The sequence below is a fragment of the Stigmatopora argus genome, chromosome 12 (assembly GCF_051989625.1).
Source record: "Stigmatopora argus isolate UIUO_Sarg chromosome 12, RoL_Sarg_1.0, whole genome shotgun sequence".
In the NCBI taxonomy this organism is placed as follows: domain Eukaryota; kingdom Metazoa; phylum Chordata; class Actinopteri; order Syngnathiformes; family Syngnathidae; genus Stigmatopora; species Stigmatopora argus.
In genome coordinates, this window is record NC_135398.1 from 13,339,017 (window position 1) to 13,366,622 (window position 27,606).

At 39.5% G+C, this 27,606-nt stretch overlaps 1 protein-coding gene and 1 long non-coding RNA gene across 2 annotated transcripts; one reads left to right on the top strand and one right to left on the bottom strand.

Annotated features, from left to right (window-relative positions):
• Window positions 1–27,540, top strand: LOC144086121 (uncharacterized). Its single transcript, XR_013304357.1, has 10 exons — window positions 1–322; window positions 398–495; window positions 12,912–13,054; window positions 20,075–20,158; window positions 23,538–23,688; window positions 23,875–23,969; window positions 26,198–26,278; window positions 26,363–26,472; window positions 26,777–26,852; window positions 26,978–27,540. It is a non-coding gene; the product is annotated as an uncharacterized LOC144086121 (long non-coding RNA).
• Window positions 6,119–17,478, bottom strand: LOC144086118 (myosin-7-like). Its single transcript, XM_077615921.1, has 36 exons — window positions 17,278–17,478; window positions 16,887–17,030; window positions 16,628–16,784; window positions 16,520–16,547; window positions 16,138–16,243; window positions 15,938–16,030; window positions 15,795–15,858; window positions 15,615–15,713; window positions 15,426–15,529; window positions 15,168–15,306; window positions 14,965–15,083; window positions 14,219–14,368; window positions 13,711–13,881; window positions 13,323–13,635; window positions 13,169–13,236; window positions 12,891–13,096; window positions 12,676–12,799; window positions 12,265–12,401; window positions 11,898–12,153; window positions 11,568–11,810; window positions 11,287–11,463; window positions 11,064–11,209; window positions 10,880–10,970; window positions 10,423–10,812; window positions 9,833–9,959; window positions 9,637–9,755; window positions 9,367–9,563; window positions 8,984–9,167; window positions 8,464–8,629; window positions 8,230–8,354; window positions 7,845–8,153; window positions 7,563–7,766; window positions 7,156–7,452; window positions 6,932–7,036; window positions 6,614–6,709; window positions 6,119–6,290 (listed from the first exon to the last, which is right to left on the bottom strand). The coding sequence occupies exons 1-36, from the start codon at window positions 17,476–17,478 to the stop codon at window positions 6,129–6,131; spliced, it is 5,817 nt and encodes a 1,938-aa protein (XP_077472047.1). The 3' UTR covers window positions 6,119–6,128.
• Window positions 27,541–27,606: the final 66 nt, after the last annotated feature.

Genomic DNA, 27,606 nt, shown 5'->3' on the forward strand with positions numbered 1-27,606 from the left:
TGTAATAAAAAGTATAGCGGCATTGCTTATATCAGTGTCCCCAGAATTTAGCTGAAAGTCTCATACTGTCAAATCTGATTTTTAAAATAACATCATCAAGCAAAATGTGGGGCACCTTCCCTCACTTGAGTATGAAACGTTAGACGATAAGATATTAATAGTATTTGCTCTTCACAATTATGAAAAGTCATTCAAGGGTGTGTTGAAATCAGGTGCAAGCTCGCTGGAGTTGATTGGTCTTTTGACTTGTCTTTTTCTTTCTCACTCACTCAGTGTGTGGACGTCTGTACGGAGACATGCGCCAAGGACAAGGAAGCACAAAGTAAGATCATTTATTCTTTTATTAAATCAAGTATTATAGTGATAATAATTTTCTAGTTTTTTTGTTATTGTTTAGACAGACAAATCATCGGATTTGATATGATGCACCTGCTGTTGCAAGCTGTCTGGTCCTTTTGCACTACCGAGATAGCAAAGCTACAAAAAAAGGACACTGTAAGTACACAAAATAATCCCTAATTTTATCTCTTACCTACGTTAAGCGGTATAGACAATTGATGTATGAATAAAAGTTTTATTCTGCACACTTCAACGTGTTTTAAGCATATCAAGTTAGCAACTGCCCCCTGCTGTTTAAATTTTGCAACTTCACTGAATTGAATTCAATATTTGTGTAAATATATATTTATCAATATTTGTGTGTATATATGTATGTGTATATATATATATATATATATATATATATATATATATATATATATATATATCAATATTTATGTCTAAATATATATTTTTATATTTACACAAAGATTTATATTTAAACTAATGCTTGTTTAAAAAAATATATTAAACAAGAATAATTGAGGATTTTTCATTTGTAGTGAAAAATCTGACAATGACTTTCAGAATTGTAATCAGAATTTTGTTTCACCCAACAACTATAATATTTTTTGTTTATTTACAATTTGATAGTGCAGCATGAAACAATGTAGCCTAAAGTACATTGAAATACTGCAGTAAAATAAAATCTACATTTTATAACAAACTAATAAAATAAATTATATATTGCTATGACAGAAGAGAATAAACTGTAAAAAGTTTAAACAAAATAGACATTAGGTGTGTTTTGATAGTGTCATTCAGTCTTATCAGATGGAAGTCTGATAGCCGATAAGAAAAAAAAAGTTGTTTGTATTTGTATCTCAATAATTAAAGATTTTGCCAGTGAAAATATCTGGGGTTAATTTCATATTACTTGTTAAGGTAAACTGGAAGTGTAACAAAATGTTGTAATTATTGCAGCCTTATAATATGCATATATGGTTTAAGTATATATGCACACAAACACATGAAATTCTATCAATATTACAATCAACTTCAACTGAGTGTACAATTTGGGAATACATACCTGTCAACCTCTGCCGATAACTGCCCTTGTAAATGATTATGATTCCCCTTACAAACCCCCCAAAAAACCTTACAAACACCGTATGACTCGTACGGTGTTTGTAAGGTTTTTTGGGGGGTTTGTAAGGGGAATCAATCATTTATAAGGGCAGTTATCGGCAGAGGTTGACAGGTATGGGAATAAGTTTTAAACATAACACTATTTTTCTGAGAAAATATATTTCTAAAGGTTGTTCTTGACCTCACTATATTTTGGCAAAAACACCAAAATGCCATGTCAATAGCACCTTAAGAAAATATTTTCTGAGGAAAATGTTCATATTAATGTTCACTTAATATATATGAGAAGGTGGGGACAACACATTTGTCTGCGACACAAATTTTGTGACTGAATTATTGCAGCTGTTGTTGAATGAGGGCTGTTGGATTCACTTGACTGACGCAACTGCGGATCCCCTCGAGGTCTACGGCCTTTGTCTCGTGTTGTCGTCAATGCATTGTTCTCTTTCCTTTGGCCCTGACGACAAAGATAACCGTGCGAAATTCTTGTCTGGATTGTTTCTTCCCAATTCCAAAGCCAAGCAGCTGTCAGACCTCATGATGGAAAAGGATTAACAGGTGGAAAGCATTCCAAAAAGACTGGTGCATCTCGTAATAAAAAGCACTCTTTCCCCTTTTTAAGGCACTATCTTTAGTTAATGATGCAAACCATATTACTACATTCTACAGATATATTGTCCACCTTTTATACATGTCATAATATTTTCACCATCCTGTATGCCAGGGGTGTCAGACTTGGGTTGGTACGCGGGCCGCTTTAACGTCAACTTGATTTCACGTGGGCCGGACCATTTTAGATATAATATTTAGATTTTTTTATATAAATGGATTAAAAGAATTGGATTAAAAGCCCTGAATATTCAGTTTTCTATAGATCTAAAACAATGCTTATTTTAGCTTTTTTTAAATATATTTTTAGATTTTACAAAATGATTTTTGAACTAAAAACACAGAAAGAAATGATTTAAAAATTACAATTGTTGTTTTAAAAGGGAAAAAACCAGGAAATTTAATATACATCTATACTCTTCATTTTAATTTGATCCTAAAACAGAAAGTTGGCACTCATGATTTACTTTCTCGGGCCACACAAAATGATGCGGTGGGCCAGATTTGGCCCCCGGGCCGCCACTTTGACACCCTGATTTCTCACCTTCCAACTTTAGTAATTCCTTTCTGTTGCTGGCTCACTAGTAACTGAGATCGGCATCCCCTTGTTGTTTGAAAATGGAAAATATGGGATAGAAATATATTTTTGGTTTGTATGTTTTTTGGGGTGTCTGGATGGATGTGGTTATCGCATTGGCCTCACAGTGGGGGACCTGGGTTCAAGTACAGGTCGGTCCACCTGTTGAGTTTGCATAATCTCTCCAGGCCTGCGTAGGATTATTCCAGGTACTCCAGTTTCCTCCCACATTCCAAAAACATGCATGGTAGGCTGATTGGACACTAAATTGCCCCTAGGTATGAGTGTGAGTGTGAATAGTTGTTCGTCTCCTTTTGCCCTGTGATTGGCTGGCCACCAATTTAGAGTGTCCCCCACCTCTGGCCCGAAGTCAGCTGGGATAGGGTCCAGCACCCCCCGCGACCCTGGTCAGGATAAAGCAGTTCAGAACATAAATGAATGAATAATTTAATCAAATCAATGAAACATAATTCATTAATATTGTAATGAATTTAAACTTGATGCAGAATCGTACGACAGAGCATGATGTATTTGTAGCCAACTAATATATAGATGCATGCACCATGTGTTGCTTTGATTACAAGGTGTTTATAAGGCTTTTTTTGCATTTCCTGACATATGATATGTTAAATATGGCATATTTCTTTTTTGATCCAATATAACATTTTCGGTTGCTGACTTTAACGTGGGCCTAATTAAAGTGAAATAATCGGTTGAAATAATTCACTGTCAAAATTAATAATATGATATACTCTTATATAACATGGACACAAACAATTCATGCTCACCTTTTGGATGTTTTTTTACTTTTTTAAAACTTTGTTTTGTTTGCATGCATTGATCAAGTCATAGTGTAATTAATAATAATCGGACATAGGCCCTGTCGTCATCATCAACAACAAAAAGCCTACTTGTCATCACACCCAGAAACTGCATATGACGAAATTGGTGGTGCTTCTCCATAAGCTGCGTTTACTCGGCAAAAGACCTAAATAAGTGATAGTTACCGACTTGTAATTTGGCATTCTGCTGTTATGGATACAGGTCACTTACCTCTCACTGTCTTTCACTTACCATCAGTCAGCTAGTAGGAGGCAGATCACCACCCAAACATCTTTTCATATTACCTCAGAAGGGAATGTGTGTTGTGTTACCGCAAATTTTGAGTTCTGATGGATGTGGGGAAAAAACTGTCCTTAAGCCTATTTGTCCGTACTTTGTGGGACCTATAGCGTCTGCCAGAGGGCAGCAGCTGGAACAGATTGTGACCAGGGTGGTAAGGGTCCCCTATGATGTTCCTGGCTCTGCTGAGGTAATGAGGGCTGGCAATGTCTTCCAGTGAGGGCAGAGAGCAGCCGACAATCCTCTGGGCAGTGTTAATCACTTTCTGCATGGCCTTTTTGTCTGCCGCCGTACTTCCAGCGTACCACACTGATGCAGTATGCCAGGATGCTCTCTACAGTGGTTCTATAGAAGGTTATCAGAACTTGGTGCCCAAGTTGTTCTTCCTAAGTACCCTGAGGAAATGGAGTCGTTTCTGAGCCTTCTTCACTACTGCCGTGATGTTTGTAGACCATGAGAGCTTATCCGTGACGTGGACCCCCAGGAATTTAAAGGACTGGACCCTGTCTACACATACTCCATTTATGAGGAGTGGGGCCAGATCTGTGCCGTGTTTGCGAAAGTCCAGGATTGTTTCTTTAGTTTTTGTGGTGTTCAGTGTGAGATTGTTCACCGAGCACCACGAAGACTGTTTGTGGACCTCATCTCTGTAGGCCGACTCATCCCCTCCTGAGATGAGTCCGACCACAGTGGTGTCGTCAGCGAATTTGATGATGGCGTTAGACTGGTGGGTGGGTGTACAGTCGTATGTGTACAGGGAGTACAGAAGAGGACTCAGTACACAGCCTTGAGGGGAGCCAGTGCTCAGTGTAATGGAGGAAGAGAGGGGGGACCAAGTCTAACAGTTTGTGGTCGGTTGGTCAAGAAGTTCTTTATCCAGCAGCAGATTGAAGAGGATAGTCCAAGGTGGGAGAGTTTGTCAGTCAGAATGTCCGTTTTTATAGCGTTGAAGGCTGAGCTATAGTCAATGAAGAGCATCCTCACGTAGTTCCCATGGTGTTCCAGGTGGCTATAGAGATAGTGATAGTGATATGTTTTCAACCTGTATTTTTCATTACTGTGTTGATGTCATTTTTAAATTTATTTCCCCTTGGGCAACCATCACTACCACATGGTAGATTCTTGCATATTTTTAATGCCATAATTCACGGAAAGATCCCCAGACAACATCACAAAAAAGCCGTTCACAATAAAATAAATAATAAATATGCAGTCCCTGGCCTGTGAGATGACTGGGTGTCGGCCTGACGTCGTGGGTTTGATCCCAGGTTGGTCTGCACTGTGTGGGGTTTGCATGTTCTCTCCGTGCTTGAGTTGATTTTCTCCGGGTATTCCGGTTTCCTTCCACGTCCCAAAAACATGCAGAGTAGGCTGGTTAAACACTCTAAATTGCTCCTAGTTATGAGTGTGAGCGTGAATGGTTGTCCATCTCTTTGTGCCCTGCGATTGGCCGGGCACCGATTCAGGGTGCCCCCCCTGGTGCCCGTAGTTGGCTGGGATAGGGTCCAGCACCCCCAATGACCTTTGTGGGGATAAGTGGTTCAGAAAATGAATGAATGTACACGCAATTCTCAAATTATTTTCCCTATACATGCGCCTGATGCTCTAGTATCTTATCTACAATGTAGGATAGTATAATTCTTTATTTATTCTTTATACTGTTGTTTCCTGCAAATATTGTCGTGAAATACATCAATGTCTAGTTGTTGCATATGAACATGAAACAATTCATAACCAGAGAGAGTTCTGTAGATAAAAGGATGAAAGGATGTACAGCTCCAATCTTTTACTTCTATTTTTGCCCTGTATCATATCAGTAAGTCTAAATTCAATATGAAGTTCACATTGGTAGTTCTATGTTGCTATGAACATTTCCAACGTCTACATTCATTTTTTTCAGTTTTTGCTTGAAAGGAAAAAAAGAAACCAAACATTTTTTTCCCGTTTGCTTTATTCTACAGATACTTTGGAGACAGTCAGCTACAGTTCAAAGTTCTGACATGGCTGTCTGTAGTTTTTCACTCCTCGTCGAGCCCTTTCTGTAGTGAAGAGTAGATAAATCAGACATCAATTAGTCATCAATAACAAAACGGAAATCAATAATTTGGAGTTGCTAAGTGTTGGAAAGTCTTGGAGTGTAGTAAGTTTTGGCAAATATTTTGTCATGTGAAAAAATGTAACACAAAACAAAATGATTTGGAGTTTGTATCACATTAGCATGGTTTATTTTACCTCATTAGATAATGAAACACTCCTATGTAGTCCTTTTTATATCACGACTAGTGAGGAGTATCAGATGATCATTTGCAATTAATTAAAGGAAGTTCTCCATGGCATGTCAAGTTTACAATCATCATACAATAGTAGTACCATTAATTACCTTGGCGCCAACATCACGGCTTTTAGCACGCATCTTGTTGACCTGAGATTCTGCAATATCGGCTCGTTCTTCAGCCTCATCTAGTTCATGCTGCAGTTTACGGAACTTGCCCAGATGAGTATTTGCCTGTTCTTCCTTCAGGAATCAGCATGGAAAACCAAACAACATAAATTAGACAAAGAGCATGATGAATGAAACATAGTTTTTGTTGTGTTTTTTTTGTTTGTATAGTTGAATAAAGCCAAATAAATAACAAACAATGTATACGTTAAACGGCAAATGGGTCTCTAGAAGGGCTTATATTCATAAAATCTAGGGGTAGAGAGGAGGTTAATCCCGAACAAGTGTATTCCATACTGCTGTTTTGAAGTTAGTCATAAATCGGGTTAGTTAAAAATGAAAAGAAACACATTTTAAGTGAGCAGGTCTGCTTGCCTACATTGTGAAAAACGACTTACAGCCTCCTCAGAAGCTCTCTTGTATGCTTTGACTTTCAGTTGCAGTTTATCGACCAAATCCTGGAGGCGCACAACATTCTTGCGATCTTCTTCAGTCTGTTATTAATAGGAGAAGGTAAAACACACAGTCAGGACAAATATTTTCTTTAATCTTTCATTTCAACAACATATGAGAATAAACATTGAAAGCTGTGTGGCTTGCATCAATGATATATTTTTATATTAGTAATCAATTAATTAATGGACTATGTAGAAAGAATACATTAGATATGGATTCATAAAATTGCTGCTGTGTGGGTAAAAAAAGGAAATCAGCACCTGATAGGTGAGCTCCTTGATGCGCCTCTCATATTTACGTATTCCCTTTATTGCCTCACTGCTTTTCTTTTGCTCCGACTCCACCTCGTTTTCAAGCTCCTTGACCTGAGAGCAAATATATAGATATAGTTTTTACTTTATATATATTTTTCACATTGTGGAGAGTTAAGATGAACAGGTGCAACCTTGTTCAACAGATATAGTACTAGAGTTTGAACGCTTACCCTGGCCTCAAGCTTCTGCACCTGCTTCTTGCCTCCCTTCATTGCAATTTGTTCCGCTTCATCCAGACGGTGCTGCAGGTCTTTGATGGTTTGTTCCATGTTCTTCTTCATGCGCTCCAGGTGAGCACTGGTGTCTTGCTCTTTTTTCAGCTCTTCTGCCATCATGGCAGCATCAGTAATGGCCTTTTTGGCCTTCTCCTCAGCATTCCTGCATTCCTGGACTGCTTCTTCAACTTCATTCTGGAGTTGCGATGCGTCGGATTCAAGTTTCTTCTTCTGATTAATCAGCCCAGTATTCTATTTTTTTTTTTGATGTGAGATTTCACAAAGTAAGAGAGTGCTCAAGCCTGAAAAGCATTTGCTAGCATTTGTGATTCATGGGTAAAACTAATGCAGTAGTCTTTCACCTGCGAGTGCAGTAGCTGCACCCTCTCGCTAACATCCAGCAACTCTTGCTCAGCAAGTTTGCGACTTCTTTCCGTTTGTTCGAGAGCAGCCCTCAGTTCTTCCAGCTCAGCCTGAATGAGGTTGTTACGTCTCTCCACAATGGCAATGTTCTCTTTAAGATCATCATTGGCACGAACAGATTCATCCAGTTGAATTTGGCAATCCTTTACGGAACGACATCAACCATAATGATGCTGGTAATCAATGTAATGTCTTGTCGAAATGGTCTGCTGCTACTTTACCTTGAGATGTGCATGAACAGATTTGAGTTGCTTCTGCGCCTCAGCTGCCTGCCTGTTGGCCTGACTTAGCTGAATCTCCATTTCATTGAGGTCTCCCTCCATCTTCTTCTTTAAACGGAGGGCTTCGTTCCTGCTTCGACACTCAGCTTCCAGGGAACTCTGCAGCGTTTCGATAGTCCTCTGCATGTTCCTTTTGCATTGTTCCATCTCCTCGTCTTTCTCAGCTAATTTCCGTTCAATGTCAGCTTTGATCTGGTTGAATTCCAACTGGGCTCTTAGAATCTTGCCTTCTTCATGCTCTAAGGAAGCCTGTTCAACACAAGGATTTGTTGAGCCATTTAACATTTATGATCATGTCTTTCTTCACGTGCAATGTTTTTACAACCTCTGCTTCCTCAAGAGCAGACTGGATCTCAGTCTTCTCCTGGTCCAATTGTTTTCTTATTTTTTCCAGCTCATGAATATTTTTTCCACTCTCACCGAGTTGCTCAGTGAGATCAGAAACTTCTTCTGTAAACAGTAAGTACAACTATGTGTGAGAATGATGAGAGTAAATTCTATTAATTAAGGTGTTTTAATAAAATTGGTCCTCGAGACACAAATTTGCCGTCGAGCATACCCTGTAAGTTCTTGTTTTCTCTTTTCATGGTCTCCAAATGATCCAGAGACTCTTCATAGCAGTTTTTCAATTTGAAAAGTTCGGTGCTCAGAGCTCTAGCTTCCTTCTGCGAGCCCTCCAGCTCACATTGAGACTCCTCATACTTCTGTTTCCACTCAGACAAGACCTATTAGGGATAAAAATGAATTAATCTTTGAATAATAACTACACACAGCTCAGATCTACAAAGAATAATGATTGTTAGGTTTGGTTAGAACTTTATTTCATCCAGTATTTGGGAAATTTCTTGGTTGCAGTAGCAAGACAGACACAAGACACACAAGACATTGTAGACCTAGGTAAAAAACTGGAGCCACACACAGGAAGTCCACAAGGATAATGATTGTCTCTGCGTAAGTTAACTTTCTGATCACCATTTTTGAACACCGTCTAAATCTAGACCAACATGGTTGGTAACATGGTTCGTCGTGATCTGCGCCAAGGAAAGAGGCGTTTAAGACAGTTTGCGTAAAAACTTTACCTTGTCAAAGTTTCTTTGCTTCTTGTCCAGAGCAGCAGCAGCAGCATTTGCCCTCTCCACATCCACCATGAGGTCTTCAATCTCATTCTGCAGTCTGTGTTTAGTCTTCTCTAAAGACGAACATTTAGCATTGACTGCTTCCACAGCCTCTTCAGCATCCTGTAGACGCTGAGCCAGCTTCTTCCTATAGAAACCGTCATTTAGACCTTTTAATTCAATCAAATTTTCTTTTCACACCAACTACTAGTCAATAAATAGTTGCTAATTTATTCACAAACAGGTTTATAGTTATCTTATATTTTAGCTGTACCAAATATACACAACTTTTTGAACTGACGGACAAAAAAATGTCAATTTGTTATCGTGAATTATCAAACTCTTACTTGGCCTCTTCCAGTTCTTCAGTCCGCTGAATGGCATCAGTTTCATACTTAGTCCTCCACTGAGCCACTTCAGAGTTAGCTTTGGACATGCCACGCTGCAGTTCTGCTTTGGCTTCTTGCTCCTCCTCATACTGCTCTCTGAGCAGGTCACAGTCATGGCGAGAGGACTGCACAGCATGAGCTAGTGCATTCTTGGCCTATCAAGGTGGAATACAAAATGCACATGACACAGTGCAAATAGTGTGGAGTGGAAAACAGAGTTAATCTTACTTTGGTCTCTTCTTCCAGTTGTCGTTTTAGGTCTTCAATTTGCTGAGTGTATGACATTTTTCCTCTGGTTAGTTGTGACACCAAAGATTCCTTCTCGTCAACTTGTCTCGAGAGCTCGCCTAGCATTTCAGGAAGCGTTTGTTATTGTCTGAACATAGTTGTGGTGAATTTCTTCCTGAAGCAATGGGTTTCATACCATTTTCAGTTTGAAGCTTTGCTTTCTGCATATTGAAGTCATTGATGCAGCGTTGAGCTTCTTCAAACTTAGTCTTGTATTCATTCATCTGATCTTCTACAGTTCTACATGTCTTCTCAAGATTTGTCTGCAATCAGAATGTTTATCAATAATAACATATACCATGTCCACATGTGCAGGGAGGTCAAACTTTAAGCAATGTCACATTAGACAAATCCTCAGCATACAAAGTAAAAAAAATGTTTTTGAGCTAACCAGTACACTACAGAACTTAAGTTAAAATATTTTGCCCACAGTACTACTGTTTAACACTTTCAAGAATGAAGATCCACCTGATCAACAAATCTGTGGGTCTGCACCAAATGCCCCCAAATCCTTAATATTTACATTTTCTTAGTATGTTTAGGTAGCCGGTATTTTTTTTAAAATCCAGGAACTGTGTGTAGAACCTTTTTAGTACAGCTTACAAACGAACTCCTCTATCCAGCCACATTATGCTTCATGGCTAATGGCTTGTTTGCTACAAAAGGTGTTCTTATGTAGTATTCATTGAATGTTGTTGGCTCTGTTACTTCTAAAACATGACTTACTTTTGTTTTGACAACATGTTCCATATTGGAAACGACATCATCCAGTTCTAGTCGGAGTTCACTCTTCTCCTTTTCCAGTTTCTGCTTGACTCTCTGCAGATTGTCAATCTGCTCCCCCAGGTCAGCAACACTGTCCGCTTGTTTCTTTCTCAGTGTGGCCGCGGTGGATTCATGCTGCAGGGTGGCCTCCTCAAGGTCTCTGCGGAGTTTCTGGAACTCAGCCTCCCTCTTCTTGTTCATCTCAATCTGGACAGATGTGGCGCCACCTGCCTCCTCCAGCCTCTCACTGATCTCCTCCAGCTCTCTGGCCAAGTCTGCCCTCTGCTTCTCCACCTTGGCCCGGGCAGCTCGTTCTGCCTCAAGCTCTTCCTCCAGCTCCTCGATGCGGGCCTAATCAAACACTTTTAGTTAGTTGCTATTTAATAATTTTCAAACCATTCCATGAAATCAGCGTTACCTGAAGCTCTTTCAATTTCTTTTGAAGCTGAATGGCAACTGCCTGCTCATCCTCTATTCTACTCGTAAGCTGGTTGACTTCAAAGTCCTTCCTGCAGTCAAAAAAATAAGATAAAATGTTTATTTTACCTTTGTTTATCTTTGACTAGGTTATATATTAGTTAAATATTAGTTATGTTGTTTACTTTTTTAAATGCTCTTCCAGTTGTTGCTTGTCATTCTCCAGATCCATTAGGCTTTCCTGGGTCAACTTTAAGTCTCCCTCCAGCTTCCTCTTTGCTCTCTCAAGATCCATTCGGATCTTCTTCTCTTGTTCGAGGGACCCTTCAAGCTAGGAAGAAAAGTATTTAAAAGTTTAAGTTCCAAGGTGCCAAGAGTTGTTGCACACTTAAATTTAAAAACGCATACATCATCCACTTGCTGCTCTAGTTTTGACTTGGCCTTGGTCAGAGTGTTGACTTTGTCTTCTTCACTCTGAAGGTCATCCAGCGTTTGCTGATGAGCTTCTTGTAAGGCTTTCTTCTCCTTTGTCAATTTGGCAATGATTTCATCTAAAGCTGCCATTTCTTCTACCAAATTCTTCACCTGCATATCATTTTCATAATAATAAATATAATTTAAAATGATGATAATAATTGGAGCTTCATTAAGATTCACAAACTTTTTGCAGACACCACAATCAACAGTACCTTGTTTTCAGTGGCATGCTTCTCTTTCTCCACTTTAGCCAGGGTTAGCTCCAAGTCATCAATGTCCTTTTTCAGCTCAGAACACTCATCCTCTAACTTCCTCTTTTTCGCCGTTAACTCCGCATTCATCTCTTCCTCATCCTCAAGTCGTTCAGATAACTCTTTGGCTTTTGCTTCCGTCTGAATTTTGTGTTTGATCAACCCCTCACATCTTTCTTCAGCATCAGCAAGATTATCTTGCTCCTAATTGGCCAACACCATCACATGTTATACATGTTGTACATTGAATTTAAACCACTAAAAGGGAATGTTGATATCATTTAAACTTACAGCCTGAACTTGAAGCTGCAGGTCATTTTTTTCTTGGAGAAGAGACACCATTTTCTCTTCCAATTCCTTCCTGCGGGTTTCCGACTTTGCATAAGCTTCTTTCAACTTCAGGAATTCTTCCTTCATGTTGGCCATCTCCTTTTCTGCTTCAGCAGATCTCAAAAGAGGTTTGATCTTGAAGTATAGTTTCATCCAAGGCCAATTCTTAACCCCCATGAAGGCACGAATGTTCCACTGGATGACCAGTAATGCATCCCTGTCAATGATCAAGATCTGTTTAGATTTTTATTCCCCCAAAATGTGCAGGAATTGTTAACACAATCACAGTAGATGTTTGTTGTATTGTGCATTTTGTTCATCCTCTAACCTCCTTTCAACAATCTTCTGGAATTCCACTCTTGCCAAGAGACCTCTTGATCTAGACTGAATGCCGGTAATGATGAGAGACAAACGGTCATCCCTCATCTCCTCGAGTTGCCCGAGGAGACCAGCTTTGAAGAACACCTTTAGAAAATAGAAAGCAATAGTATTACCATCCTACAATTGTTTAGACTTTGCCTTAAACAATTGGCGGCAATTTAGGAATTTTTATTTTCAGAAATTAGTGCTCAGTGAGCTGATACTGTAACAAAATGTCTTATTCAAATAAGAATGATGTTCTTTTTTTTTTATTAAACTAACCGGTTTCTGTTTGTTTTTCTTGCACTAACTCAAATGTTGAAAAAATGTCACATTAAAAAGACATAATTAACCTTAAATTAGTCACATTATAACTTGCCTTTGTGTGTCCAAACTTGTATTGATTGTGATCAATATCCAAAGACCCAAGGAGTTTTTCTGCTCCCTTCTTACTATCAATAAACTGACCCTCAGGAATTGCAGCAGGATTTAGGATGCGATATCTAAAAATTGATAGATTGAACATTTGAAAAAAGGAATAAATCCCCATGAATGTACTTTTTGGGTGATTAAACCGCAATTGAAATGTAATACCTCTGTTTGAAATCCCCATAGAGGATCCTGTTTGGGAAGCCTTTCCTGCAGATTCTGATGCCTTCCAGAACACCGTTGCAGCGCAGCTGATGCATCACTAGAGGATTCTCCATGGCGCCAGGAGTTTTGGTCTCATTGGGGATGATGCAGCGTACAAAGTGGGGGTGAGTAGACCTCAAATTGGTCATCAGTTTGTTGAGATTCTCCTGTAAATATAGTGACATCACGTGTACAACAACTTACCTCAGTCAAAATTGTGGGGATTTTTTTGTACTAACCCTATGCAAGGCTGACACAGTTTGGAAGGAGGAACCCTTCTTCTTGGTTCCTTTGCTCTTTGCACCATCTGAGGGTTAACCAGTCAATAGTTCAAGTATACTTGTATTGTAATAAGCAGGAGGAGAAAGTATACTAATCAATACTCATCATTACCTGTTGAATCTGTTCCAGCATAGTTTGCAAAGAGTACGGCCAATAATTTTACAGTTGACTTTTGGTAAAGTCCAACAACAGTCTCATTTAGAGGATCCTTGTTCTTCACCAGCCAGTTGTTGATATTATAATCAACAGTTCCGGCATAGTGCATCAGGGCAAAATGGGCCTCTGGTTTGCCTTTGACGACTCTGGGCTTCTGGAAGTTGCTGGATTTTCCCAGGTGATTGTCATAGAGCTTAGCTTTAAAAGTTGCATCGCTAGCTTTGGGGAACATGCACTCCTCTTCAAGGATGGACATGATTCCCATGGGCTAAGGAGGACATTAGACAGTAGATCTTAATCATCTGTCGCATCAATCATAGCCTAACGAACAAGGGTCTCTCACCTTTTCGATCAGGTCGATACAAGCTTGTAAATCCATACCAAAATCTATGAATGTCCATTCTATCCCTTCTTTCTTGTACTCTTCTTGTTCCAGCACAAACATGTGATGGTTGAAAAACTGTTGCAGTTTTTCATTGGTGAAGTTGATGCATAGCTGCTCAAATGTGTTGAACTGAAATGAAGAGTGGACACTTTTCTCATCCATATCTCAATCATGTACATAAAACAAACTCTAACCAAATATTGTCTTTATTTAAAGCAGTGAATTTCAAATATTTTCTGTTGCAAAAGAATCAAACGCCCCCCCAACCGAAAAATGGTATATTTCAATAAAATTCCTAGTACACCTCTGCGTCGCTCCCTGAGCGAACTCAGAGTGAGCGTGACCACTGCCAGCTATCGTTTCGCAAACCCCCCACCCCACCATTGTTCCGCACCTCCCAAGGGGGGCTGACCCCACAATTTGAAAAGCACTGGGTTAAAGCAATAGTAATAAAAAATAAGCTCACATCAAAGATCTCAAATCCAGCAATATCCAGAACACCAATGAAGTACTGGCGAGGCTGCTTCGTGTCCAGAGATTGGTTAATACGGATCACCATCCACAGAAACATCTTCTCATACACTGACTTTGACAGTGCACCAACTGCATAGTAGACCTATAAAAGAAATTAGAAGTTAATGTAATTGTTGCGTTTTTTAGTGAACTGGCTACATACACAACACCAAGGGCAGAAATTTCAGAGAGTGCGGCTGCACCTTTACATTTTGGGCCGTAAAGTCTTTTTGCTATGTCATGCTTTGCAGGAAACTATGCTATTGAAAACTATTCTCTGTTGTCATAAGTTTATCCTAGGGTGTATTCACACTAGGAAAGTCCATAGTTCACTTTGTTTGGTCCGGAACAAAATTCATTTGATCTGGTGCAGTTCGTTTTCACGTTGCAGATTTTTCAAGTGACAAGGAACCTACTTGTAAACATCGTTCAATAATCAAACTAAACGGTCTGGGCGCTGCAACATGGTAAAATACGAAAGATTCGGTGAAGATCCGGTTGTTTGGTGCACACCAGCCCAAAAAGTAAGCACCACATACTTTTTAGGGTTTGTCAAGACCAAACAACGCAACTGTCAATCACCTTTAACTGTATTTTCTTGGCCATAATATAGGCACACCTTTATATCCTTTGTGTACAGCAAAGGATAACTGTGTGTTTCAAAATCAATAACATTCCTCCCACTTTTCTAAAATGTACCTGCTGAACATTTTGTCCCTTGGTGACCCACTCATTTCCCACTTTAACTCTTGGATGACAAAGACATTTGATGAGGTCAGCTGAGTTCATGCCCATCAGATACGCGACTTTGTCAGCATCTGAGAAATTTTGAGAAATGAAAAAAAAAATACATTTTCGTATCTTTACGGATATGTTTTAGAAATTCAAAGCGTCCATTTCACCTTCAGTGCCATCAGCTTCTGCTTGCTCTTCACGTTGCTTGTTCTTGAACCTCATGTTACCATAGTGCATAATGGCACCTGTCAGTTTGTAGATGCCGTTCTTTTCGTCTTGGGTGAAACCCAGCACATCAAAGGCATCCTGAGTTTAATTTAAGGGCGATAGTTAATAGTAATAACATAAAATTTCATCAAAATAAAATATTTCAATATCGACTATTCTCAAACCCTCATATCTAACAAGACATTTTACTTCCTCACATCAGTGGCCATAAGCTCCTCAGCATCGTTGATGGAGGCGACTGTTGTTTCTCCTTGGGAGATGAATGCATAATCGTAGGGGTTGTTGGTGATGAGCAGCATCTCTAAAAGAAGGAAAAGATTATCTTTTGTGTTATAAACAAACAAAAAAGCCTGTCACTGATCTGAATGCAAGTAGATTTTGTTTACCTAAGAGCTCAGGCTTTTTCTGAGAGAGGATCTGATAGAAGATGTGGTAGTCTCGTTCTGCTTTAAGCTGGAAGGTTACACGGGACTTCTCCAAAAGATCTATATGAAGAAAAAAAAAGATTAAATAAATGAAGAAAAATGCTAAGCCACTGTCAATAACATTCATTAAAGGTTACCAACATGTCTCAATATCAGCTGATGCCAGCTTTCCACTGGCAGCAAAGTGAATTCGGATAAATTTTCCCTGGTTGAAACATTACTGTTAAAATACACTGCCAAACAGAAAATACTAATTCATTCTTTTGTGTAGACGTCAAACTTACGAATCTAGAAGAGTTGTCGTTTCTGATGGTCTTGGCATTGCCAAATGCCTCTAAAGCTGGGTTAGCCTGGATGATTTGATCCTCCAAGGTACCCTGAAAACACAGCAATTTGCTCAAATATAAGAACAGGTAAAAATAAATTCTTTTTTTAAAAGAATAATGTAATTAGATTTCTAATTTTGCTAAGTTAGTAAAGATACCTTCTTCTCAGAGCCGGTGTCTTTCTTTCCACTACCAGCTGCAATGCTGGCAAAATACTGGATGACTCGCTTGGTGTTAACAGTTTTCCCAGCACCAGATTCTCCGCTGTCGGAACAAAAGGATTTGCTCGGATAGAGATTCTGAGAACGAGACTTTGTTTATGAATGGAACACCTGCATCAGTGTGGTAAATGCAGTACAGTGTGTAGGTGTTTTGTATTGATGTTGACATTCAATTTACAATGGTAACTCAAATCAATTCTACTAACTTACCAAATGTGTATATGGGTCAACAGTATTGAAATGTATGAATATGAATATAGGTCAGTTTCGGTCATTTTGCAATCAAAACCTCACAAATCAGGAGTCAAATCCAACTCACGTGATGAGAATTGACTGATTTTCTCTATCTAGAAAGGAAAGGAAAAAAAATTAGAACTGTAGACACAACCTCCATACCTGATATCTACCATTTTAAAGCTGAATTTACCAGTTAGCATGTACTGGTAGGCATTGTCAGAGATGGAGAAAATATGAGGAGGAGCTTCACTCCTCTTCTTTCCCCTGTAGGCAACAACCACCTCTTGGTTGTAGACTGGCAGCGACTTGTAGGGGTTGATAGTGACACAGAAGAGCCCGGAGTAGGTCTGGCAAAAAGAAAAAAAGCAAGGCAAAGAATTGACATCTTTGTAAACTCTAATTTGTGGAGGCAGGCATGATTCGTTTGGTCTGGAAGGAGCTGAACTCACGTAGATCATCCATGCTGCATAACGCTCTTTGAGGTTAAACAGCACAGCGGGCTCGTGGAGGAAAGTGAACATGGCCATGTCTTCAATTTTATCAAATTTTGGCGGGTTCTGAGGGTGCACGTCACATTCCTTCACTGTCACAGTCTGAAAACAAAGCACAGGAAACAGTTTTGGGTTTGTTCGATTTTGAGCACTAGCAGCATCATACTAAGGCCAAAGGATGGCATCGTCCCAACAGCTTGGTGTTTTGCCCTTCTGTTTTTTCCACACACTGTGTACACTATAGATATAGTTTGGAAATGGACAATGTTTTGGATAAATTCTCACTGATTTGACTGTTGTCTCAACTTTTGAAACTTCTAGTTAGGCTGCATTGCAGCAGATGACTGACCTTCCCTTTCGCAGTTTGAGCGGTGGCTTTGTCACCCTCACGGCTGGTGATGGATGCTTTCACGTACTCTTCCTCAGTGTCAGGGACAAAGCATTCTTTCTTCATGTCAAATAGACGAGTCTGAGCTTCCAGACGCTCTCTATCGGATTTTCTCAAGTACGGAGCAGCTGCCCCAAACTCTCTCATGGCGGCGTCGCCCATTTTGAAACTATTTGATAAATGAAAAAAGAAGAACTCAAGAATAACTGCAATTCTGACTTTTTATATCTGTTTGCCAGATGTCTTACCTTCTGAATCCCTACAGAGAAGACTGAGGTGTTACGGCCCTGCGGGGAGAATAACATCAGAGAAAGTGACTTCTAGCGAACATCATGGTAGCACATTAAAGAAGCCACACGTCTTACCTTGTGATTGAATGATGACCTATTGTGGGTTTCAAAATCAGTTCCCTTTATAAAGGAAGCCCCTCCGCCATATATGGAGGATGCTTGTTGGACCCAAGAATGCTATTGTGTCGGAATTGGTTGGGCTAAGTGAGGGAGGGGGCTTGCCAAATGGCAGAGAGCAATATAGAAATCAGCGGGTCAGAGTCTTATCAGTGACGGGGTCTTCTGACGAGGCCATATTAGGAGCTCGTTGCAGGGTGGTGATTAATCATAGGTATCCTTAAGCAGCCAGGGAAACACGACTCGATCCGTAAATAGACGCGGTGGAATTCTTTTGTCATCATCCCACCGTGGAACTGCTGCTGGGTAACAATGGATGTTACGGAGATGATAAGCATCCTCTAGACTTTCTAGACATCCATTGCATGTTGTCAAAGATTGGACATTTTCTATACTTTCATATTAGCTACGAAGTAAGCTACTTCATAAAGGAATGAGGTCAATTTCTTAATGAAGTTTTATACTTTTAATGGGGTCTCAGTTCCTCAGGAGGCTAAAGACGTGTCGGTAAAATATTGTGTTATCATAGGAGGGCCAGTGCTGCAATATAAAGCGCATGAGATGGTAAGTGGGGAGGTCTAAATAAAGACCATTGGTTGGTGAGATTATCGAGGCGACAAGTGCGAGGCAACACAGACAAAGATCTTCGGCAGGAGACATGCCTGAGATTCATTGAAAGGCAGTAATGCTGACAAATAACAGTGGGCTGTGCCAGTATGGCAGACTCCACTGTAATGCCAAGGTCACAATAGAGTAGCTGTCTACCATTAAAAAGCTGCTCCCTAACAGCCCTGTTGATGTGGCATTGTGTCTTTGAGGACAAAGATAACTGTGTGAAATGCCTTCTTAAAACCTTGTACTGAGAGAGGAGAGCAGACACAGAGGCTTTGCCCTCATCAAGGATCAACAACAGCACATGTTGGCCTCACACACTGCCTGTTTCGCATAAATACACTTGCGCTGACAAGTAGACGTCAGTGTTTCTCACTTATTTATGCTGCAGTTCAAATGCTACTCTCTTTAGCAAGAAGCGACGCTGGAGTGCTTCAGCAAGCTCTCCTAGACTAGCTTATTTTCTCAAATGTAGGCGTATTTTGGGGCAGGTTTGCACAGCTATGTAATTAAAACGGATTGGCTGCTCAATTACATGCAAAGATTTGAAAATTAGCCAATGTCAACAACTTTTCTTTTGCCCATTTTATGTTTAGAACTCTTGTCACTGTCAATAGATCAGAATATTTCTCTGAACGTATGTGGTTTTTGACTGACTGCCAACGTTACATTCAGGGATAGGCTCCACTTCCTTTCTGACCAGGAATAGGTTGAGTGTTATAGAGTTAATAAGATACTAAGTTAAAGTATATGTTTGTGAAAACATGGGAGCAAGTTTTCTGTGAAACTACTGTGTATTTCACAACCAAAACAACTTGTACAGTTGTAGTATTTTTTTTCCTAAGTGACGTTTTAAATTCTGTATCCCAGACATATCGGGTCAGAAAAAGGGTATTCTAAATCACATTACATTTAAAAAATACTATATAGTCACACTGTTTCTACAGATAAACTATTGTTTCTTTACAGATGGTCAGACAGATTATATTGTTTCGCTTCGCTTCACAATTCACCTTATGAGAATGGAAAGAAACTTTTTTAAAAGTTCCAAGGACCCACGTGAGGATAAGCGGTACAGAAGATGAATGAAAGCACTTTTCAACTCGCTTGCATCCTGAATGTGTACCAGAAATTGGGCAAGCAGTCCTGAGCACCGCTGATCACCGTCCCTTCAGAGGTTAAGAGATAAAAAGAAGGTCAACAACTGGTGACAAGTGCTGAGATTATTTCCAATTGTGTAAGTGTCCGGCCCTCTCACTGACAGCCGGCGTCAGCTTGCCAAATGGAAGCGAGAAATTCTTTGCCGCTGCTAAAGACCAACTGAAGATATGTCTGATCACAGGTCAAACTTCTACTCATTAAAGTAAACATGATAGTAATAACTTGTTTATGTCTTAGCAAATTTACATGGTCTCCTTGCAAACAGGGCAAAGCTAAATACTCGATGCAGCCTGCGAAAACCGCAATTAAGCCTCCTGAGATACATATTCAGTTGAGATCAACTGTGAAATGATAATCAAATTGCAGCCTTTAAATGATTTCTCTTACCTTTATTGTACTATCTTTGGGAAGGTCAACCTAATGTACTTTGTTTTTACATTACTTTTTTTACAGTGCAAAACATGCCATTCAGTGAGATGTGAGGATTTAAATATGAAATGTGAAAAATATTTCTATACTAACAAATCAAAAAACAAAGGCATGAAGAAGTTTTTAATTATTATTATTATTTTATACAGGAATCAGCTGCGTTTGGCTGGCAACCAATTTGGATGAACCTGACCTACTGACTGGGATAGGCTCCAGCACCCCTAGCGACCCTTGTGAGTATAAACGGGATAGAAAATGAATGAATACAAGAATATGTGTTATAGTAAAACCATAAGAATTTATTAAAATGTGTGATGTTCTAACGAGGGCGGCCCGGCGGATGAGTGGTTAGCGCTTTGGCCTCACAGTTCTGGGATCCTGGTTACAATCCCAAGTTGGTCATCCTGTGTGGAGTTTGCATGCTCGCCCTGGGCTTGCATGGGTTTTCTCTGGGTACTCCGCTTTCCTCCCACATTCCAAAAACATTCATGGTAGGCTGTTTGAACTCTCTAACTTGCCTCTAGGTATGAGTGTGAACATGAATGATTGTTTGTCTCCTCGTGCCCTGCAATTGGCTGATCACCGATTCAAGGTGTCCACCACCTCAGGCCCGAAGTCGGCTGGGATAGACTCCAGCACCCACCGCGAGCCTTTTGAGGATAAAATGAACGAATGAATGTATGTTCTAACGATGTTGTCAAGATTAACTTGACCATAATTTTAACATGTAATGAAATTTTTCAGTACTTCAACACAAACATTAAAATGAGGAGGTCATTGTGTCGGTATCTGCAAAATAACTACCTAATTGCCCTTGAGTAGAGGCAGCGCTCGAAAAACAGGAACTGTTAATCTCGTTGGCGTTTGTTTTTGAGGAGTTTGAAATGTATGTATTCATTTTCTGAACCGCTAATTAAGAGTCGCGGGGGTGATGGAGCCTATTCCAGCGAGCTACGGGTATCAGGCGGGGCACACCCTGAATCATTAGTCAACCAATCGCAGGGCACAGGGAGACTGACAACCATTCACGCTCAGACTCATACCTAGGAGAAATTTACAGTGTTCAACCAGCCTTTACTTCATTTTTGGGATATGAGAGGAAACTGGAGTGCCTGGAGAAAACCCACGCAAGCCCAGGGAGAACAGAGTTTGACATTCCCCCCGCTAAAACCAGACTTTTGATGTTTCCATCTCATGTAGTAGTTTTGGATAATCACAGTTGCTGAGACATACTTTGTTTTGTTATGGATATTTTTTGCCCAAAAAACACTGCGCTATCGTGAAATAATTGTTTTTGGAGTGTCAAATACATATAACATCATCTTTACTATGTCCTGGGATAAGAGTGCGACATTACAGGGGTAATAGTGTTAAGCATGTCTGTTGCTTATTCTTAGTCAGTCTTCACTCGTTCTTCAATTAAGCCAAGTCTCAGCGGTACAAAAAGTAAAATGTTTAATACTTGGCACAAACTGTCTTGCACGTAGTTAACCACTTAACACTTACGCGTGAATTCTCTTTGATTAGCTCGTAGATACTTGACGCCTTAAGGATGTGTTGAGTAATGAGAGAAGACATGCGGGCTCCCAGAATTTCACACCAAGAGTGTTAGGGCCCCTCTTGCAAAGAGTTTAATAACTCCAATGTAAAAATTGATTTCATTTAATCATTTTTAAGTGTAAGTTTAACTGTGACTGATGCTTAACAATACATATTGTGAACACAGATTGATTCGCTGAAATTTGCCGTCGTAACCCATTTGGAGAAAGGAGCAGACTTTAGCAGGGATTCACTGAGCAGCTGCTCGGGATTATATGTGCTTTATTGTTGACCTTGAGGCTCTAGCTGATGGGATTTCATTAACTCTATTTTAAGATCAGGAGATTTGTGCTCCCCCTTGCTTAAACCCTGGCGTTCAGACACTAAGGTGCTGTTTTCCTTTCAGGCCTTATAAAACATAGTGAAAGTATATTAGAACAGCAATCAGATTTTTCTAAACCAAAATCTAATGGCCTTATAAACCACACTTAATTTGTTTTTGTGAGGTTTTATTTTGCTTTACGGCTAAAACATAGTCAAACCATATTAACAAAATTTGACTTTTTTAACTACCATGTTTTCTCACATATATTTGTAACAAAAAAAATGATGACTGAATCAAGGGTACGGCATATATGCGCACTAGACTTGCTGTACTCCTTTCCACCAGTAGATGTCGGCAAAGTATCATTTACTATTTGTTGGTTATTTTCTGTTTTGCAGTAAGAAAACAATCATTACTGGATGAATTAATTCCTTATGATATTTACCCTAATAATGTGCTTTTGATTCATAAAGAATCTCAGAAATACCACTTGTGATGATTTTTTTAAAAGATTTTCCCTTCAATGTAACACATTTGTACTCCCGCATATAAGCCGCACCCTTAAAATTGCCTTAAAATCATTGAATTTTACAATTTATCGCATATAAGCCGCCCCCTGATTCACAATTTTCACCTGCATATTCATGGTTTTAATAGGGAGTACAAATGTGTTACTTTGATGGGAAAGTCATCGCACGTGGTATTTCTGAGGTACTGTATGAATCAAAAGCACGTTATTAGGGTCAATATTATAAGGAAAAAAATCCTCCAGTAATTGTTGTTTTCTTATTTAAAAAAAAAAAGAAAATAACAAACAAATACGACATCGTACTTTGCTGACACCTGCAGGTGAAAAAGAGTATAGCAAGTCTTGTACACAAGCCGTGCCCTTGATTCAGTCATCACTTTTTTGAGTTACCAATTCGTCTTTGCGAGTTAATACGGTAAGGATTTTTCTTCGTCAATGGTCCCTTATTGTTCTGGTTTACTGAAATTATATACTAGGTATTGTTTCCTGAACATTATGGATCAAGAAACTGCAGTTCAGTACCGTCGCAAAGTGTGCAGATGGCTTTAGCAGAGACCTAAACCAGTCCATGCAGCAAGCCACGGCAAGGTTTATATTAACTGATGTGCTAAAATTCCCGAGGGATGTCTGGGGAAAGTTTCTGGTGATCCCATCTAATAGTGGTGGACCGTCAGAGCCTGCAAGGCACTCTCTGCTGGCCTAAAAAAAATATCTGAATCACAGAGTGATGTTAATTATATTTTGGCCATGAATACTTATTAAATAATTCCAAATTGTCTGTCAGATTCCTTTCATTGCTTTTCCCCTGGTTGTGCTGCTTCCAGATGTGTATTTTCATATTTAAGCATCTAACCAATCACATTTCAGCCATTATTTGTTGCCAGGGTCAGAAATCTACCTGGAGGCCTTCACAATCAGTACTGCAGGCTCTGTTGCATAAAACAAGCGTCAATAAAACTGTTGCTTTAACCAATCAGATTTCGAGTTGGCGACACCAATGCCCTCTCGCAGGCATAGGGGACACGTCATCGCTTTCACAAACTATGATTGGCTAGCGCTAGAGCGGACTAGTCAGAGCTACCAAACTGTATCTATAGCGAGCTGCACAAGCAAGTATATAGTGTTGATTTAATAGCGGAGGAGAAGAAATAGTTATGGTTGCAGATTTAAATTCACGTTATCGTGAAAACTATGTATTTTTTGTGTCTATTTTTAATAGGCGTGACCGAGGTCAGAGTTCAAATGCCCAACCTTCAAAATGGCGGATGACCCAGAAGCTAGTTCGGCAGTGGACTGCAAAGCAGCTCAGAAGTGACGATTTACTGGAGAAAGACCTGATAAAGCTCTCACAGGACAATGCAGCACATTCGGTACGTTGTCATCTGGCCATTTCTAAGCCCCAGTTTTTATTTTAAGAGTGCTCTTTGACGTGAGCGTGCATCGTTCGCATGATGTAGGCCCACGTGGATGGGGAGGAGACGGAAAAATGTTTGCTAACAAATTGGCTACATTGCGTTACCGCTAGCTCTTTATGTTAAAAAGAAATTGTGTTTCAGTTCCTTAACGAGCACAGACTGCTGGGACACCTTAAGAATCTGGCCAAAACAGCCAAAAAGAAGCAGCTTGTCGACGCCATAACGAACTGAGCAAAGTGAGTCATTTTTAAAAAATTCTAGTTTCTTTTTTCTCTCTCCATTTATTCATTAAATCTCACCATTCAGTGTTCAAGTCTTTGCTCAATTGCCTTTTTTATACGTTCAAATTTTGAATGAAAACACTAACTGATCTGGTGTTGATTTTTAATAGCAAGAACCTGTGTGGATAAATCACACAAGTGCCATCAGTGGACATGTAAGGAATAAATAGTACACTTAAAGAATACAGTGGTACCTCGACATACGAGCATTTCAAGATACGAGTAAAATTTCGAGCAAATAATTATCTCTAGATACGAGAAAAATTTCAATATATGAGAAAGCCAGGTGGCCAAGACATGAGAGGCTGTTTGTCATTGTAGCGCACTCTTTTTTGCCACATCTCTTTCGTGTATAACAGATATCTACAAGCACTGAGCGGAGCGTTGCATTTTTTTCAGTGTTTTTTTTTCCGTCACTCAGCGCGAATGGCGTAGCAATCGCTAGTACAGACGCTCCCCTACTTACGAACATTCAACTTACGAACAACGGTACATACGAACATGTCTGCAAATTGCATTTAAGTCCAAAAATGTTCGCAAGTCCAATTTTGTATTTCGCGCCTTTTTCGGAGTAGTACTTCTTTCCGCCGCTAATACCGACGCCTGGCGCTGTGAGAGCTCAGCTCACCCAGCATCTACCTTCTTCTTCGTTGCAATGCGAAAGTGCGTGAATGTATCTCCAGTGTCCAAAGAACCTTTTTCATTTGTATCATTAAATATCTCATGCATCCAATATTGAATATGGTTGGTAAAAAGCTAAAGGCTTCTATTGAGGGAGTTGCAAGGAAGAGGCAAGCCATTTCATTTGAAACGAGTGGCAATAATAACGAAGCTTGATGCGCGTGAGAGTGGTGAGCGTTTCACGGGCATTGAATCGTTCGACCGTCAGTACCATTTATAAACAGAAAGATCGAGCAGCAGGACCCAAATATTGAACGTTGCACAAAGTTTGCAAATCAATTGAATGATGCCATACAGTGCTACCGCATCATTTATGATGAAAAAAAGAAGAAAACTGTGCAATCGTCATTAGGTCGCTTCTTTTGGCCAGTTTCTAATACATAAATCTCTCTCTACAGTACTGTACATATTCTCTCCATTTTATTAAATTTTTTTTTTTCAGTACAAACCAATGCGTGTTACTTATACAAGCCTTAAACATACAAATGCACTTATATAAACCTTCAATATACTTATATCGGCCTTAAACATAAATTATAATACAAAATATAGCACTGAATCAACTTACAAACAAATTCAACTTATGAACAATCGCTCGGAACCAATTGCGTTCGTAAGTAGGGGAGCGTCTGTACTAGTATATATTACTTCTCGTTGGCAAGTGGCCGTGCGTTATCCTATTGTGAGGACATTTGTGTGCATTATTTTCGGAATATTTTGAAGGGAATACAAAAGCAAACAGCCCATCGATAGAGAAAGTCAGGGTGGAGGCGGGGCAAACAGCTAACCTGGCCGGAAGAACAAAAGGTATAAAAATGTAAAACTAAATTAGAATTAAGTTTAGTGTAAGGTTAGATTACACTTATTTTTGAGTGTGTCTGCATCGTAATCCAAGTTCATTTTAATGTGTTTATGTTATATTACGATTCACCGGTGCAAAAAGTGTCCCCCGCTCGGTCATAAAAGAACCAAACTTCATGAATGTTTTTTGTGACAAAGAAGTATCTGTTCCAATCACTCTATCAGAGAAAAATCAGAGTTGTAGAAATAACTGGAAACTCAAGAGAGCCATGACATTATGTTCTTCACAAGTGTATGTAAATATGTAAACTTTTGACCACGACTGTATGTATACCTTTTACCCTTGGCTTTTTTGCCCTTCACTTTCTTAAAGGAAGACCTCAGGGCTTGGACCTTTTCATTTTTAGTTTAAATTGTGGTTTGGACAAAACCTAAGTGAGACATTCATTCATCAATAGCGCAAAGGTCATTTTTGACTCAAGTTTAAACAAATGGTAAAATAACCATTTTTTCTCGGTGTATGAAGAGAAAAACAGAAGCAATTATGACATTTTGGAGTATTTATTTTAAAAAATGAATGGATTTGAAATAGACTGAAAAAACTCATCCAGGATGAAATAACATGGGAAATGAATGTGGGTCATTTGTGTGTCAAAATGGTTAAATAAGCAATTACGTAATCACGCTGTGGTGTTTTGTAGAGGTTTAAAGTCACGGAGACGGTGAAAGCTGTCAAAATCGACGAGAAGTCCAAAGAACTCAAGGCAGAAGTTGTAGATCAGGTAGGACCCAAGTGTTTCAGGTTATTATTTATTTTCATGTAATGTGTACTAAACCTACTCATTTTCATTCTTGCTTCTCTTCAGGTTCCACCTAAGTTTACTAAATCAACGCTAAAGAAAGGTGACAAGACAAACTTCCCCAAAAAGGGTGACATTGGAAGACGGCACAGTTTTTGACACCAACATCCCCTCAGGTACTTGCCATTATAGAGCAGGAGTCTCCAACTGTGGTCCTCAAGGGCCCCTGCTTTCCATAAATCCCACCACACCTGAATCAAATGATCAAGATCCTGATTATTTGATTTAGGTGTGATGATGGAGGAGGACATGGAAAATTAACTGGATGGGGGGCCCTTGAGGACTGCAGTTGAAGATCCCTGTTATATAGACTCAGATCATTTTTGAGTCTTGCTGCTTCTGCAGCGGACAAAAAGAAGAGGGGTATGTCTAATATTTCTTTCCTCCTGTGACTTTAATGTAACTTGCCTTCTTTTGCAGTGGGATGAAGGCCTGCTGACTATGAGTAAAGGAAAGATGGCAACTGAGTGGGGTTATGGGAAGAAGATCCATCCTGGTAAGTATCCTTTTGCTGTTGATAGAAAATACCTAACTTGTTTTTTTTACTTAACTAGTCCCCAGTCTTTTTTTTAATGTTTGGATTTGGTTTATAGGACTCCTGACTTTTTTTTCCCCTTCCAGAATTCCACCCAAGGGGAAGAGGATTTTTCGTCCATTTACCAAAGGATGAGTGTTGTACCCTGTATTTACGCTTGAAACACAGGGAGAAATAATCACAATAGTGATTCGTTGTTGCTTCCTCAATCCAGCTTTACTGATATATCTTTATCTACACGTTAGAACAAAATCCCATAATATACAATTTACACCCACATATATATATTAGCAACACATTATAACCCAACACATAATGTACAATTACACCCGTTCAGTATACGGTCATAACTTGTTATCTTTTCTTTTTACAACTTCGAGAAGTCCTTCTCAACTATTCGACTTGGTAAACAATGAAATATAGATAACATAAATTCCTTGCTATAACCGTCATAGACACTATACAGGGTAATGGCGGCCGAAGGTAGAGTCCTGAAAGTTACATACATATCCATGACCCGGGACTCGCACATTCACGCTCACACTTCAAAAGTAAATAAATATTACTAAACATTATCTTCTCTCTCACACGCTAAACAGTGTATATTGCAAACCACAAACTCAACCGGCGTCTACAACAACCAGCATACCTTGAAACACAGGGAGAAATAATCACAATAGTGATTCGTTGTTGCTTCCTCAATCCAGCTTTACTG